Source organism: Gopherus evgoodei, unplaced genomic scaffold, assembly GCF_007399415.2.
Source record: "Gopherus evgoodei ecotype Sinaloan lineage unplaced genomic scaffold, rGopEvg1_v1.p scaffold_47_arrow_ctg1, whole genome shotgun sequence".
Lineage (NCBI taxonomy): Eukaryota > Metazoa > Chordata > Testudines > Testudinidae > Gopherus > Gopherus evgoodei.
Window position 1 is genome coordinate 610,223 of NW_022060068.1, and position 16,357 is coordinate 626,579.

Sequence of the window (16,357 nt, forward strand, 5' to 3'; positions counted from 1 at the left end):
CCCAAGCTCTGTCTACACTGCAGAGCCCATTCCAGCAGGACCCCTAGTCTGGACACAGCGTACACCCACAGAAGCGTTTCCGTCAGCACAGCAGTAACAGCACTTCCCTGAACGATGTCAGCTATGCTGACAGATGCCCTCATCCCTCGGGATAGCTGTCAGTCAGGGGTCTGGTTTTCACACTCCCTGACCAGCGCCAGCCTAACTTTTACAGGTTCCTCAAGCCCTGCTATAAAAGCATCTCTCTCTCTCTCTCTCTCGTGTCTCACGCTCACCCCCAGTGGAGACGCACAGTAGCTGGGGGTTTCTGCCACCAGTTATCCACAGAGAAAGAGTTCACAGAGTTGACAATTAAGGCAGCTGAGTCGAATAAACTGAATCAACTCCCCAAACCAACCACTCACACCAGGGCAGGGACACAGTTTCTTGGCACTAGAAGTGGCTGCTTCCCAGACACAGGGAGGAGGTGCTGTGCTTGGCGCAGGCCCAAGACACACACAAGCTGCTTCAAGAATCCCTGGGCCTGGTCTACCCAGAATGCTGCACCAGTGTAACCAATGGTGCCACGTGAACCCAGTCAGCTAACTCAGCACTGCTGTGTGCAGGGGGATGGGCCCCGGCAGGGCAGTCTGCCCCTGGTATCTAAGCGGAGACAAACAGCTCAGTCACTTCCCTCCCTGCTCCACTCCTGGTGCCTTGCTGCTCAGTGTGTTCCAGCACCCATCCTCTTGCCCGTTGTCTTGGGCAGCGCCTCCCCATAGGTAGCAGATCCGGGGTGGGCATCTCCCAACATCCGCCCTGTTAGAGGCGGATGCGAAGGAGTCTTTTAGCTACTTTGCAACATCCTTAGCCTCCATAACTCTGTCCTCCCTGCAATGACCCCGCTGGTTCTCTTGCAGGTGCCTTCCTTCTGATTCTCCCAGAGACCAAGAGCCCTGGGCATCCCTATGCAGTGGAGCCCTGTGGCACACACAGGGAAGGGGACAGGGCTGTGTGCCAGCTCTCTGCTCCTCAGCTCACCTGGACCCCTGGGGCCAGCTTCGTGGATTTGATCTCTGACAGGACCCTTCCCCCTAGCTCCCTTTTCCCCCACCCCTTCTCACAGCTGTGCCCAGTTGTGAGGCTGGTGCACAGATGCTGGGATGCAGGAAAGGGAAGGCTGCTCTCCTGTCGTAACAGTGACAATACCCCACTGCTCTCTGGCTCTGGGCAGGGTCAGCCCAGAAAATGACCAGGAAAGTGGAACTGACCTGCTAGGCCAAGAAGGCTGCTCCCTCCCTGGTTCACCTTGCCTGTTCTCGTCTCCCCTTTGGCTGGGTTACAGAGTATGAGTGAGGTTCTGTCTGTCCCACCAGAACCCGCTGGGGGGCCAGAGCGGTGGGGAGCTCCCTGTGGAGCAGACACGCACTCAGCAGCTACTTCAGATACACAATTAGCTCTGGAGCCGAGATCTCCACCCCCTCCAAGTCACCGTGAATTGGCAGCGACTTGTTCCCTATTTGTATCAATCTCGGGGTTACTTTGCATGAAATGAGTGGATTGCTCGGGGGGCAGCAAGCAGAGGCGGCTCCGTCATGTGGAACACGAGCAGAGAGGCTACCACGCCCCTCTGGGAGCTCCTGGACCAGCGTGGGATGCAAAGTGACCTGCCCTCCCTCCCCCCAAGCAACAGCATGTGCCAAGCACAGCCCCTGTCAGCCTCTGCAAGTGGGCTGACAACCCGGGCATGAGCCAACAGCCAGCAAGCCTGAGGGCAGGCAGGCAAATAGCAGCTTGCCGAGCAGCTCTAGCCTGTGATGGGGCCCCATACATCATCACAAAGGCACCTGGCTGGGGGGTGGGGGTAGATTCCACTCCAGCCCACCACCCACCTCTGCATGTGTGTGAATTCCAGCACTGCCTGATCACCGGCCTACTAAAGAGAGCATGTGTGTGCGAGGATGTGCACAGAGATGTTACAATGGTGAGCGGCTTGACCATACATGGGTAGGAGCCCTGCAGTATTGGGATGGGCGGCTCCCCCATTTCCTGGGGGACCCTGAGGGATCGGGGTAGGCAGCACCCTCATGTCTGGGGGAACCCTGTGGTATCACGTTGGGTGGCTCCCCCATGCCCAGGGAGACACCTGCACTATCAGGGTGGGTGGCTCCCCCATGCCCAGGGAGACACCTGCAGTATTGGGGTGGGCGGCTCGCCCATGGTCAGGGGGAACCAGAGGTATCGGGTTGAGCGGCTCCTCCATGCCCGAGGGGATCCTGCAGGCAAATGTCTAGAGGGACCCTCTGGCAAATGACGTGTAAAAATATCATTAGAAAGGCAAAAAAGAATTTGACAAATAGCTAGCCAAAGACTCAAAAAGTAATAGCAACAATTTTTTTATGTACGTCAGAAGTGGGAAGCTGGCTACACAACTAGTGGGGCCACTGGACAATCGAGGTGCTAAAGGAGCTCTCAAGGACAACAAGGCCATTGCAGAGAAACTAAATGAATTCTTTGCATCGGTCTTCACAGCTGAGGATGTGAGGGGGATTCCCACACCTGAGCCATTCTTTTTCAGTGACAGATCTGAGGGACTGTCCCAGATTGAGGTGTCATTAGAGGAGCTTTTGGAACAAATTGATAAACTAAACAGCAATAAGTCACCTGGACCAGATGGGAGTCACCCAAGAGTTCTGAAGGAACTCAAATGTGAAATTGCAGAACTGCTAACTATACTCTGTAACCTATCATTTAAATCAGCTTCTGTACCAGATGACTGGAGGATAGCTAATGTGATGCCAATTTTCAAAAAGGGCTCCAGAGGCGATCCAGGCAATTACAAGCCTGTAAGACTAACTTTGGTACAGGGCAAACTTGTTGAAACTATAATGAAAAACAAAATTGTCAGACACATAGATGAACATAATTTGTTGGGAAATAGTCAAGGTGGTTTTTGTAAAGGTAAATCATGCCTCACCAATCTACTAGAATTCTTTGAAGGAGTCAACAAGCATGTGGACAAGGGGGATCCAGTGGATACAGTGTATTTACATTTTCAGAAAGCCTTTCACAAGGTCCCTCACCAAAGGCTCTTAAGCATAGTAAGTTGTCGTGGGATAAGAGGGCAGGTTCTCCCAGGGACTGGTAACTGGTTAAAAGACAGGACATGAAGGGTAGCAATAAATGGTCAGTTTTCAGAATGAAGAGAGGTAAATAGTGGGATCCCCCAGGGTCTGTACTGGGCCCAGTCCTATTTAACATATTCATAAATGATCTGGAAAAAGGGGTAAATAGTGAGGTGGAAAAATTTGCCGATGATACAAAACTACTCAAGATAGTTAAGTCCCAGGCAGACTGTGAAGAGCTACAAAAGGATCTCTCAAAACTGGGTGACTGGGCAACAAGGGGCAGATGAAATTCAGTGTTGATACACGCAAATAATGCACACTGGAAAATATTACCCCAACGATATGTATAAAATGATGGGGTCTCAATTAACTGTTACCATTCCAGAAAGAGATCTTGGAGTCATTGTGGATAGTTCTCTGAAAACATCCACTCAATGTGCAGCAGCAGTCAAAGTGAACAGAATGTTGGGAATCATTAAGAAAAGGATAGATAATAAGACAGTAAATATCATATTGCCTCTATATAAATCCATGATACACCCACATCTTGAATACTGTGTGCAGTTGTGATCACTCCATCTCAAAAAAAAATTGGAATTGGAAAAGGTTCAGAAAAGGGCAACAAAAATGATTAGGGGTATGGAGCATCTGCCATATGAGGAGAGATTAATAAGACTAGGACTTTTTAGCTTGGAAAAGAGATGACTAAGGGGGGATATGATAGAGATCTATAAAATCATGACTGGTGTGGAGAAAGTAAATAAGGAAGTGTTATTTACTCCTTCTTGTAACACAAGAACTAGGGGTCACCCAATGACATTAATAGGCAGCAGGTTTAAAACGAACTAACGGAAGTATTTCTTCACACAACACAGACAGGGGTGGCTCCAGGCAACAGCACAGCACGCGCGTGCCTGGGGCGGCAAGCCGTGGGGGGGGCGGCCTGCCGGTCGCTGTGAGCGCAGCAGTCAGGCAGCCTTTGGCGGAATGCCTGCGGGAGTGTCATGGAGTCCCCGGGCGATGCTCTGGAACTGCTCCCTACAAATCCAGGCAGGACTTTGGGGAGCCTCCTCTCCCTTGGAGCAGACTGTCTTCAGAGCAAGAAGCTCACATGGCTTCACCTTCCTGGGTCTCTCCTTGGAGCATTCAGCATCCTCTGCCCCTCCGTGCGCTTCCCACAGTGAGTCCGCCCCAGCAGAGCCCTGGGGGAGCCACAGGGTCCTGCACCCCCACTTCGCAGTCAGACGTGACTCAGCCAGCCAGTAAAACAGAGGTTTATTCGATGGCAGGAACACGGTCTAACACAGAGCTTCTAAAACAGAGCTTGTAGATACAGCGAACCGGACCCCTCAGCCGGGTCCATTTGGTGGGGCAGTGAGCCAGACCCCCATGTTTGCACTCACTCCTTGTCCCCAGCCTGCTCCAAACTGAAACTCCCTCCAGCCCCTCCTTTCTGGCCTTTGTCTCTTTCCCGGGCCAGGAGGTCACCTGACCTCTTTGTTCACCTTTCGCCATCCCCTTGCAGGGGGGAAGGGCCCCGGCCATTTGCTGCCAGAAGACAGAGTGCTGGCCATTTATGCTCGCTGGAGACTTAAGAAATGCATAGGGGAAACTGAGGCACCCACACAGTATTCAGAGGAAACATTAAGAACAGTCCCACTTCATCACAGGGAGGTCTACCAGTCCCGCAGCTTCAGCGGCAATTTGGCGGCGGGTACACCGAAGGCGTGGGACCAGCAGATCACCTACAGAACCGCCGCCGAATCCGTGTGACCAGCGGACCGCCCGCAGGCATGCCACCAAAGGCTGCCTGACTGCTGTGCTTGTGGTGGCAAAAAACACAGAGCTGCCCCTGAACACAGAGATAACCTGTGGAACTCTTTCCCAGAGGATGTTGTGAAGGCCAAGACTATAACAGGGTTCAAAAAGAACTAGATACATTCATGGAGGACAGGTCCATCAGTGGCTATTAGCCAGGATGGGCAGGGGTGGTGTCCCCACTCTGTTTGCCAGAAGCTGGGAATGGGCACAGGGGATGGATCACTTGATGATTCCCTGCTCTGTTCACTTCCTCTGGGGCACCTGGCACTGGCCACTGTCAGAGACAGAATACTGGGCTAGATGGACCTTTGGCCTGACCCAGTGTGGCCCTTCTTGTTCTTACTGGGCGGCATGCAGAGACCTCTGCAGTATTGGGGTGGGTGGCTCCCCCATGCTGGCGAGACACCTGCTGTATCGAGGGGTCAGATCCCTTAAGCCCAGGGGGATCCTGTGGTAGTGGAGGGAGTGGCTCCCTGTGCCCGGGGAGTCACCAGCAGTATCGGGGTGGGCTGCTCCCCCATGTTCAGGAAGACACCTGTGGTATTGGGGTGAGTGGCTCCCTCATGTCTGGGGGGAGCTCTGCGGTACTGGGGTGGGCAGTTCCCTCATGTACAGGGGGAACTCTGTGGTATCAGGGTGGGCAGTGCCCCCCTGTACGGGGGGACCCTATGGTAACAGGGTGGGTGGCTCCCTATGTCCAGGGGGGACCCTGCTGTATTGGAGTGGGTGCCTCCATGTCTTGGGGGACTCTGTGGTATTGGGATGGGTGACTTTCCCATGCCTGGGGAGACCCTGCAGTATCGGGAGGCAGCTCCCTCATATTCAGAGGGACCCTACGGTAACAGAGTGAGTGGCTCCTCTATGTACAGGGAAACCTGTGGTGTTAGGGTGGGCGGCTCCCCCACGTACGGGGGGACCATGCAGTACTGGGGTGGGCGGCTCCCCCACGTACGGGGGGACCATGCAGTTCTGGGGTGGGCGGCTCCCCCACGTACGGGGGGACCATGCAGTTCTGGGGTGGGCGGCTCCCCCACGTACGGGGGGACCATGCAGTTCTGGGGTGGGCGGCTCCCCCACGTACAGGGGGGACCATGCAGTACTGGGGTGGGCGGCTCCCCCACGTACGGGGGGACCATGCAGTTCTGGGGTGGGCGGCTCCCCCACGTACAGGGGGGACCATGCAGTTCTGGGGTGGGCGGCTCCCCCACGTACGGGGGGACCATGCAGTTCTGGGGTGGGCGGCTCCCCCACGTACAGGGGGGACCATGCAGTACTGGGGTGGGCGGCTCCCCCACGTACGGGGGGACCATGCAGTTCTGGGGTGGGCGGCTCCCCCACGTACGGGGGGACCATGCAGTTCTGGGGTGGGCGGCTCCCCCACGTACGGGGGGACCATGCAGTACTGGGGTGGGCGGCTCCCCCACGTACGGGGGGACCATGCAGTTCTGGGGTGGGCGGCTCCCCCACGTACAGGGGGGACCATGCAGTACTGGGGTGGGCGGCTCCCCCACGTACGGGGGGACCATGCAGTTCTGGGGTGGGCGGCTCCCCCACGTACAGGGGGGACCATGCAGTACTGGGGTGGGCGGCTCCCCCACGTACGGGGGGACCATGCAGTTCTGGGGTGGGCGGCTCCCCCACGTACGGGGGGACCATGCAGTTCTGGGGTGGGCGGCTCCCCCACGTACAGGGGGGACCATGCAGTACTGGGGTGGGCGGCTCCCCCACGTACAGGGGGGACCATGCAGTACTGGGGTGGGCGGCTCCCCCATGTCTTGGAGAACCCTGTGGAATCAGGAGGCAGCTCCCTCATATTCAGGGGGACCCTACGGTAACAGGGTGGGTGGCTCCCCATGTCCAGGGGAACCCTGCAGTACCAGGGCAAGCATGGGGAGACACCTGCAGTATCGAGGGGTCAGCTCCCCCATGTCCAGGGAACCCTATGGTCAGGGCCGGCTTATGACCTGCGGAGCCCAATTGGAATACTCGGAGATGGAGGGGGTCCTTCAGCCGAAATGCCGAAGACCTCCGCAGTGGACCCCCCACAGCCGAAATGCTGCCAAAGACCCCCGGAGCAGACCCCCCAGCTGCCGAAATGCCACCGAGGCCCCCTTAGGCACAGGGCCCTCTTTGGCCCGGGGCTCAATTCCAGAGAATCGGCCTAAAGCCGGCTCTGCCTGTGGTGCTGGGGTGGGCCATGTCTTGAGGGACCCTGTGGTATCAGGATGGGCGGCTCCTCCATGTCCAGGGAACCCTGTGGTGTTGGGGTGGGCGGCTCCCCCATGTCTTGGAGGACCCTGTGGTACCGGGGTGGGCAGCTCCCCCATGTCCAGGGAAGCCTGTGCTGTTGGGGTGGGCGGCACCCCTATGTCTTGGGAGTGTGACGAAGTGGGGGGTTTATTGGGGTTTCTGTGTTTTCCCGTGGTTTGCATGCACAGGGGGTGAGACTCAATGTCCCTGGGTGTTACTGGTTTAGCGAGGGGAGGGGAGAGGGAGTTTGTTGGTACACAGGACCGGAGAGGGACTCGGGACCCTGTCCGATGGCCTAGAGGACGGAGTCTCCGGTGACTGGTGACCTGATGAGCTGGAGACCCAGCTCAGGAGTCGCAGCCGGTTCTGGCCAGTGGGAGGACAATGGGCTGCAGGGAGAGGACCCCGGTGACCTGACCAGCCGGTTCCAGCCAGAGGGGCCAGAGGGGGGCTGAGAGGAGAGGAGACCCAGGGGACCCTGTTTATGACCCACTTACCTGGAGAGAAGACAATGGACAGAGAGGGCTTGAGGCCGGGGATATCGGAGGCCCAGCTGGGAAGCAGGGGGGCTCTGGGCTGGAGAGGGGGAGCAGGCAGAGCCCACCTGGCTGCAGGGGGACTGGGATGTGCTGGGCTGAGGGAGGCCAGGCCTGAGGCCGGAGAGTTTCCTGTGCTGGGTTCAGACGCTCAATAAACCCTCCTGTGTTACGCTGGCTGAGAGTCACTCCGGGCTAGAGAACAGGGGGCATCAACCCCTTCGGGGGTGAGGAGGCCAGGGGGGTCCAGAGCATGTGGACTCCCTGAGGGGCCCATGGTGAGAGACAGACGTGCTGAGGCTCAGAGAGGTGCGGCTCCAGGAGGTGGAGGGGCCGGACCCCGAGAGAGGGTGGACCCCCGAGAAGGGCTGTCACACTGAAAGGGGCACCCCCCATGGATCGCACGGGGCCACGAGTGGGCACGATCTACGAGTCCATGACAGGGGTACCCTGCAGTATTGGGGTGGGCGGCTCTCCCATGTCCAGGGAACCCTGTGGTGTTGGGGTGGGTGGCTCCCCCATGTTTTGGAGGACCCTGTGGTATCAGAGTGGGCAGCTCCCTCATACTAAGGGGGACCTTGCGGTAACAGGGTGGGTGGCTCCCTATGTCCAGGGGGACCCTGCAGTATCGGGGTGGGTGGCAACCCCACGTTGGGGAGATGCCTGTGGTATTGGGGTGCCCGGGAAGACACCTGCGGTATCAGAGTGCATTGCTCCCCCATGTCCGAGGGGACCCTGCAGTATGAGGGGGCAGCTCCCCCATGTCCGGGGGGACCCTGCGGTATCAGAGGGCAGCTCCCCCATTTCCAGTGGGACCCTGCGGTATCAGAGAGCAGCTCCCCCATTTCCAGGGGGACCCTGCGATATCAGGGGACAGTTCCCTCATGTCCGGGAGGACCCTGCAGTATCAGAGGGCAGCTCCCCCATTTCCGGGGGGACCCTGCGGTGTCAGGGGGCAGCTCCGCCATGTCCAGGAGGGACCCTGCGGTATTGGTGGGCAGCAACCCTGTGTTGGGTAGGGGGGACCCTGCAGTATCAGGTGGCAGCTCCCCCATGTCGGGGGGGACCCTGCAGTATTGGTGGACAGCTCCCCCTTGTCGGGGAGGGGGGACGGATCCGGCAGTATCAGGTGGCAGCTCCCCCATGTCAGGGGGGATCTGCGATATCGGGGGCAGATCCCCCATGTCGGGGGGGACCCTGCAGTATCAGGTGGCAGCTCCCCCTTGTCGGGGGGGGACCCTGCAGTATCAGGGGGCAGCTTCCCCATGTCCAGGGGGACCCTGAAATATCAGGAGCAGCTCCCCCATGTCCAGGGGGACCTGTGGTATCGGGGGCAGCTCCCCCTTACAGGGCAGGGCACGGAGGGGCTCCGCGGTGGGATGGGGCCTTGTGTGGCTGTGGCCGGCCTGGCTCTCGCTCGCCGGCTGCTCTGGAGCAAGAGGAGCGTGGGAGCTGGCCCGCTCTGCTCAGTGTCCGACGGGGGGTGGGGGAGCGCGAGCACATTACTGCTCAGAGCTGCGCCCTTCCGCTCCCGTCGCCTGCGCTGCCCATCAGCAGTAACAGTCTGATTAATTCGCTTCCAGCAGGGAGCTGATGGGGCCAATGATGGAGCCGCTGCATCAGGCAGGCTGAAATTGATAGTTTTTCACAGTTACAAATGAGGAGCCTCCTCAGCTGCAAATGGCGCCCGCACAGTCGGACTCCGGTAATGATCATAAAGAGGCTCTCTTTAAACTGCGAAAGCCCCTGGGACGGAGCGGGGGGGCGGCTGCCGCGCTAATGAGAACGACAAGGGGGCGAGCAGGCATGGAAATGGCTCCTCCACTCTTGATGTGCATTTAACTGCTTTTTTAGTGCGGCGGCAGCGCCAGGAAGGAAGGAGTGATGGATGCAGCACAAAGGCATTTATTTTCCAATTCGGCAAAGTGGCTACGTTGGGAAATGTATGAATTATTTTAATTCACTAACTGTCCTGAATCATCGGGGGGGGGAGGGAGGGAGAGTACACAGCCAGTACGTATGAGAAACAGGTCTTCCTCCGACTCACTTCACTCTCCCCAAACCTGGGGCGGTGGGGGTCTGAGGGGCAGTAAGGAGAGTGGGACAGGGAGGAGAGAAGACAGGGGAACAGACCAAACGCAGAGAGAATGGCGCTGGCAGCGTGGGGTGGGCAGAGGGAGCAAGGGGCATCCTCTGCAGAGGGAGCAGCTGCAGTTTCTGTGCACTTGGCTCCCCAGCACAGACAGGCGACTGGCCCCAGTGCAGTGTCTGCTCCTGAGAGCGCTGGCAGGACGCTCGGTACCATGCTGCCGACAGGGCACAGCTCCTGCAGGTGGCCCGCACGCCCCTCCCGCCCGCAGCAGCTGAGCGACGCAGGTGAAGGAGAGGAGTGAATGGTACTCACGGGGGTTGGGGCAGCTGCCGGGGATCACCACAGCCTCGTTCCACTGGTCTGCGCTGGAGACAGAGTAGGAGCGCTGGTGCACACCGTCCGGCTTCGAGCTGAAGCCCACCAAGTTGATGGAGCGTTCGGAGTGCAGGGAGGTGCTGCTGGTTGAGTGAGGGGCACCTGCAAGATGGGCACAAGCTCAGCACCAGGCTGCCCCAATGGCACAGAAAAGTGAGTCAGATGCCAGCTGGGCCCCACGACACATCCCAGCCAGACACCACGACATGTCCCAGCTGGGCCCCCCGACACGTCCCCCCCAACCAACACGTCCCAGCTGAGTCCCGCAAAATGCCCCCCCAGCAAACACGTCCCAGCCAGACACCCCGACACGTCCCCCACAACCAACACGTCCCAGCTGGGCCCCCCGACACGTCCCCCCAACCAACACGTCCCACGCGGGCCCCACAACACAGCCACCACATCCCAGATGGGCCCCATGACACATCCCAGCCAGACACCCCAAAACGTCCCCCCCAACCAACACATCCCAGCTGGGTCCTGCAAAACGCCCCCCACAGCAAACACGTCCCAGCCAGACACCCCAACATGTCCCCCACAACCAACATGTCCCAGCTGGGCCCCCCGACACGTCCCCCCCAACCAACACGTCCCACGCGGGCCCCACAACACAGCCACCACAGCCACCACATCCCAGATGGGCCCCATGACACATCCCTCCCCAGCCAACAGGTCCCAGCTGGGCCCCACAACATCCCCCCCTCCCCCAACCAACACATCCCAAGACATCCCCCTCAGCCAGCATGTCCCAGCCAGGCCCCACAACATGTCCCCACTCAGCACATCCCAGCAGAACAACAGGCTTCAGAGAAGGGCAACACCCCCTTGAAGAGAGATTGACACAACTGGGATCATTAGCTCAGAGAGCAGATGTGAGACAAGCCTATAAAATAATGACCGGCCTAGAGACGGGAGAGTTTTCTCCCTGATTCACAATCCAAGGATAAGGGGACGTGCCATGACATTCAATGGTGGGAAACACAAAATGGTGAACTTCTTCAAACAATGCTACAAGAAGTCACTGACACCAGGAATTTAGCAAGCTTCGCAGAGAGATGGGATGTTTCTACTGATCACACCAATATCCAGAGTTCAGTAAATACTAAACATGGCTTTGGAAGGGAGCCAAAATCTCCTATTTCAGAGCTTTAACCCAGGGCTACTAAGGGTGGGGCAGACTACCCCGGGAGAGATTAGCCCACATCTGCCCACTGCAGGGTGCTTCCGATTTCCCCAGAAGCATTTGGGGAAGGGATATTGGATGCAGGAAGGGGAGGACCAGAAATGACCAGGATAATGGGTTCCCAAGCTGCCGGCAAGAGAGGCTCTGGTCAGCTGCACTCCCTGCCGGGGAGGGGTCTCAGGGAAGCCATAGAATCATAGACTATCAGGGTTAGAAGGGACCTCAGGAGGTATCTAGTCCAACCCCCTGCTTAAAGCAGGACCAACCCCAACTAAATCATCCCAGCCAGGGCTTTGTCAAGCCTGGCCTTAAAAACCTCTAAGGAAGGAGATTCCACCTCCTCCCTAGGAACCCATTCCAGTGCTTCACCACCCTCCTAGTGAAATAGTGTTTCCTAATATCCAGCCTAGACCTCCTTCCTCCTCTGACAAGGACTGGTGAGCACTGAGGTGGTTTAAAGCTACCTTTGCCACCCTGTTCCTTTCTGGTCCTGGGCTGAGGTCTCCACTGTCAGAGTGCAGCCTTGCATTCACAGGCTTCCCCTCTGTTCACCATAACCCACTGGCTGGGGCCCAATCCACAGCCACCTGGCCCTGCCCAACTGAGGACAGCTGTTCTCAAGAACCTGCACACAGCAGCTCCCACAATTGCTGGGGCTGTGGGCTGTGTTCAGAGCGCTAGGCAGCCTGCCCTGGAGCCAGAGCCTGTCTCATCCCAGCTCGAGCTCTCGGAGGGGCTGAGAACAGCTGAGCCATCCTGGGTTCAGCAGTCACTGGGCTCCAAAAGCCCAGAGCTCCTGGGAGACGAGGCATCTCCAGTCGCTGCCTGACATTTCCCCATTTTCAGAGGTGTCCCTCGAAAGCGTCTCTCTGTCACCACCAGAATTCGGTCCAATAAAAGATATCCCCTCCCCCACCTCGTCTCTCTAATTCTCAGAAGGGTCAGTAAGTAGCAGCAGACAGTTCTTGGGCAAGGAAAGCCAGGCATGGTGGCATGAACACACCTCTGGGGCCCACAATTTAAGAAGAATGTTGACAAATTTCAGAGGGCTCAGAGAAGAGCCACAAGAATGATTACAGCACCCTGACCCCCTTCTGACAACAAAAATTACTACAGGACCCAGGAGGAGGGACCGAAGCCTGAGCCCACCTGAGCCCCGCTGCCCTGGGAGCGGTGGGGTGGGGGCAAAGCCAAAGCCCAATGGCTTCAGCCCCAGTCAGGGGGACTGTAACCTGAGTCCCACGGCCTTGGGATTTGGCCCTGGCCCCCGGCAAGTCTAATCCTGGCTCTGGCAACCCTATTAAAACAGGGTCCCGACCCCAGTTTGAGAACCGCTGGATTACAGGATTGGAAAACCTGCCTCATGGTAAGAGCCTCCTGGTGCTCACAGAATCATAGACGCTAGGGCCAGAAGGAACCATTGTGATCATCTAGTCTAAACTTCTCTAGAGCACAGGCCCTAGAACTGCCCTGAATTAAACTCAATCTAGCTTAACAAAGACTCAACAAACTCTGTCTCTTGGCAGGGAGTCAGACTAGACCAGTGTTTCTCAGCCTTTGAAACCAGGGACAGGCTTGCTGCCTTCCTACGTGTCAGGAAGATCTCAGGGACCGGCACCGGTCCATGGAGGGGTCATTGAGAAACACTGGACTAGATAACCCTGGTGATCCCTTCTAACCCTGTGGTTCTCTGACTCCATGAAGGAGAAGCTTGGGGGTGAGCTGATCACAGTCTGTAAGTACCTACACGAGGAACAAATACGTGTTCAGTCCAGCAGACAAAGGCCTAATACCATCCAGTGGCTGGTAGCTGAAGCTAGAAAAATTCAGAGTGGAAATAAGGGGGAAGTTTTAACTGAGAATCATTAACCACTGAACCATCTTCCCAAGGGCTGTGGTGGATTTTCCATCCCTGGCAACGTTCACATCAGGCTGGGATGTATTTCTACACGATGCGCTCTCGTCCAAACAGGAATTCATGCAGGGAAGTCCTGCAGCCGGTGTTACAGAGGAGGGCAGAGTAGCTGATCAGAGTGGCTCCTTCTGGCATTATAATGTAGGACCCTCTGGTCCTCGAGAGACGGCCGCCGCCAGGACCGGGGGTGGAGACTCGGTACGTCTACACTGCAACAGAACACCCGCGGTTGGCCCAGGTCAGCAGACTCGGGGTTGTGGGGCTATGAAACTGCTGTGTCAGCATTCGGGGGGAGGGTCACAGAGCATGGGCTCCAGCCCAAGCCCAAACATCTACACTGCCATTGCATAGCCCTGATATGGGCGAGCGGCGGTGTTTCACTGCAGTGCAGACATACCTGGGAGGCTGCCCTCCGGCCAGGGCAGGGGGAGCCTTTGGGGGCAGCAGAAATGCCTGTTTTTATGCTTCTTCTCTTTTCTATAAGCCCTGAGCCCCTCAAGATCTGGGAACCAAACCCTGATCTGCGAGCTTCATCTGCTCCCTAGGCCAAGGCTCAACACATACAACCTCCCGAGGTCCCTTCCAACCCTGATATTCTATGATCCTCTGCTTGAGCTCTACTAGCTGTTGTGTGTCCCTCACTCGAAGCCCTGCATTCTGGCCAGGGTCCCATGCCATCTGCGATCCCACGGCCACAGGACTGGCTGCAGCATCCAAGCTGCCATTTGTCAAATCCCATTTCCAATCCTTTGCAGATCCAAAGGAAACCTTGGAAACATGGCCCAGGTGTCTGCAGACAGCCTGAAACTGCAGCTCGGAGTGGCCTGGCCTGCCCCAGCTCCATACGCAGGGACGCCGGGACATCAGGACGTTCAGCAAATCCAGCGTCCGAGGATTGCAGCATGTTTACTTCATTCAAAAACCAATGTTCATTTAGATGAAGTGGCCGCAGAACTCCCTGTCTGCCACCCTGAGCACACAGGTCAGGGAACTACCCACAAACCTTGCCTGTGATGGCTGCCTGCCCACGCCAGCTGCAGCCGTGGTGCCCCTAGGGCCAGTGCTCCCGTCTGACCCACTGCACAGCCTCACTGTGCCAGTGCCGCTATTCCCGGAGCCCTGCCCCCTGCGATGCGCGCACAGCGAGTGATCGGCCTGGCTGCTGCGCACTCCCCCTACCCTCATTCAGCGCCACAGAAACACGTGTAAAACCATGACACTGACTTTGCCTCTAATTAGCCCTTAATTTACAAGACACACTTGGAAGGGTAATTAGCTGGCACTCAGCTCCTGATGGCAGCATCCATCTCCACTCCTTCCCCTTGGGGGAGGGGACCTGCTGGTGGTAGGAGCAGGGAGGATTCTATTTCCCTTGGGCTGGGGACACGCTTAGAGGGGAGCCTGCCGTCCCCATGACACAGAGCAGTTCCTCACACAGCTCCAAGACCCTCCTCTCCCCAGACAAGCCAGACCCCAGCAGAGTGCCTGAGAGGAACCTCCCCAGACACAGCCCCCACTAGTGGGCCTGGGGACTGGAGATTAGCTCCCAACCATGCACCCCCAGCAGCAGATCACCAGTGCCTGAGCTGGGAGCCCCTGCCACCCCACTCCAGGTCAGTGTGTCTGTGATTGCCAGCCCCCTAAGCAGACAGGAAGCCAAAAGCTTCCGGGGCAGAGATTTGCTGCAAATCAAACACCAGGTATTTTGTTTCATTATTAATTGTTCTGTCCTTATTCCAGAGTCTGTAACTGGCTCTGCACTCAGCCCACGCTGCCAGTTACACACCCATTCCCTGTGGCCATGTATCTAGTCCCCTCTAGGTGGGTAGGCACCAGTGCACTTGAGACAGTGTGCAAAACACCCCACACACCCATGCACGGACAATACAGCTCACAGAACCACAGTCACTGTACACCGTAACTATTTCTTCTCCTCTGAGTGACGTCTGTACACAGACATTCCATTGCTGGCGGTTCCCACACAACGACCCTAGCTGAAGAGGAGACCAGGAGTCTAGCGAAACAGTGAATGTAGATGCTTCGACCGTGGCACAGTGTTGTGTGGATGGAAGACCAGCTGCCACTTTACAAATGTCCACGAGTGGGAGATTTCTGAGAGCAGCTACTAAAGCAGACTGAGCTCTTGTCAAATGTGCCGTGCCTCCGAGCGGGATATTTACTGGCCAACTCACAGCAGAGCCTGCCACAAGATGAGATCCCAACAGAAATTCCTTGGGGTGAAACATCTTCATCTTTAACCTTCTCCCTCTGTGCTGTACGAAGTCGGGGAGATTTCCTAAAGCGTCCAGGCCTGTCCAAATACAATGGAAGTGCTCTACATACGTCCCAAAATGTAATTTTTCTCCATCTTTATTTGAATGAGGTTTGTGGATAAGTTATGGCGGGTGAATGATTTGGTTCAAATACAATTCAGAAGCCACGTGAGGTAAGAACTGGGGGGTGGGTTCCAGGGTATCTTGACGGAAGGTGGTGTGCGGTGCCTGTAATTCTCCCACTCTTCTGCCCGAGGGTATTGCCGCAAAAGGACATTCTGATGGAAAGGCAGAACAAAGAGCAGGTAGCGAAGGTGAACTCACGAGACCTCGCAGAATTCCATTTCCGTCCCAGAGAGCCACAGGTTTCCTTATTGATTACCACAGGGTGAGAAAAAATGGACCCCCCCCACTCCCACCCCAACACTTCTCTGGGGCTGGGGGATCACTGAGACAGCCACCGTATGGACTCCCAGGGAGCTGAGTGACAGGCCTGGGCTCTCTGACTCCAGGAGGGAGTGTAGCATGACTGGATCCCAGGAGCTGAGGGAGACAATTGACGCTGATAAGCCCGTATTGAGAATCTCTCCCATTTTGCTAGCTGAGCAGATCTTGGGGAGTCCTACCTCCTATGTCTGAGAATAGTCCGCTCTTCTGAGGAACAAGCTCTCTCTGACAGAGCCAGCCAGTCAGCAACATGCTGTCAAGTGGCGAGTTGTGGGATATGGATCCAGGATCTGTACCTGCATCTGAGTGAGAACATTCAGAGGCAGTGGTAAGGTTATGTGTGGCTGGACAGATAATA

General features: G+C 56.9%; 1 protein-coding gene across 2 annotated transcripts in view; it reads right to left on the reverse strand.

Moving 5' to 3' along the window:
* AGAP3 (ArfGAP with GTPase domain, ankyrin repeat and PH domain 3) overlaps window positions 1–16,357 on the reverse strand; it is a 228,033-nt gene that overhangs the window by 39,535 nt on the left and 172,141 nt on the right. For both annotated transcript variants that reach the window (XM_030546568.1, XM_030546569.1), the window contains exon 12: window positions 10,119–10,283. In XM_030546568.1, the coding sequence (XP_030402428.1) occupies window positions 10,119–10,283 (165 nt within the window). The remainder of the gene's footprint in view (window positions 1–10,118; window positions 10,284–16,357) is intronic.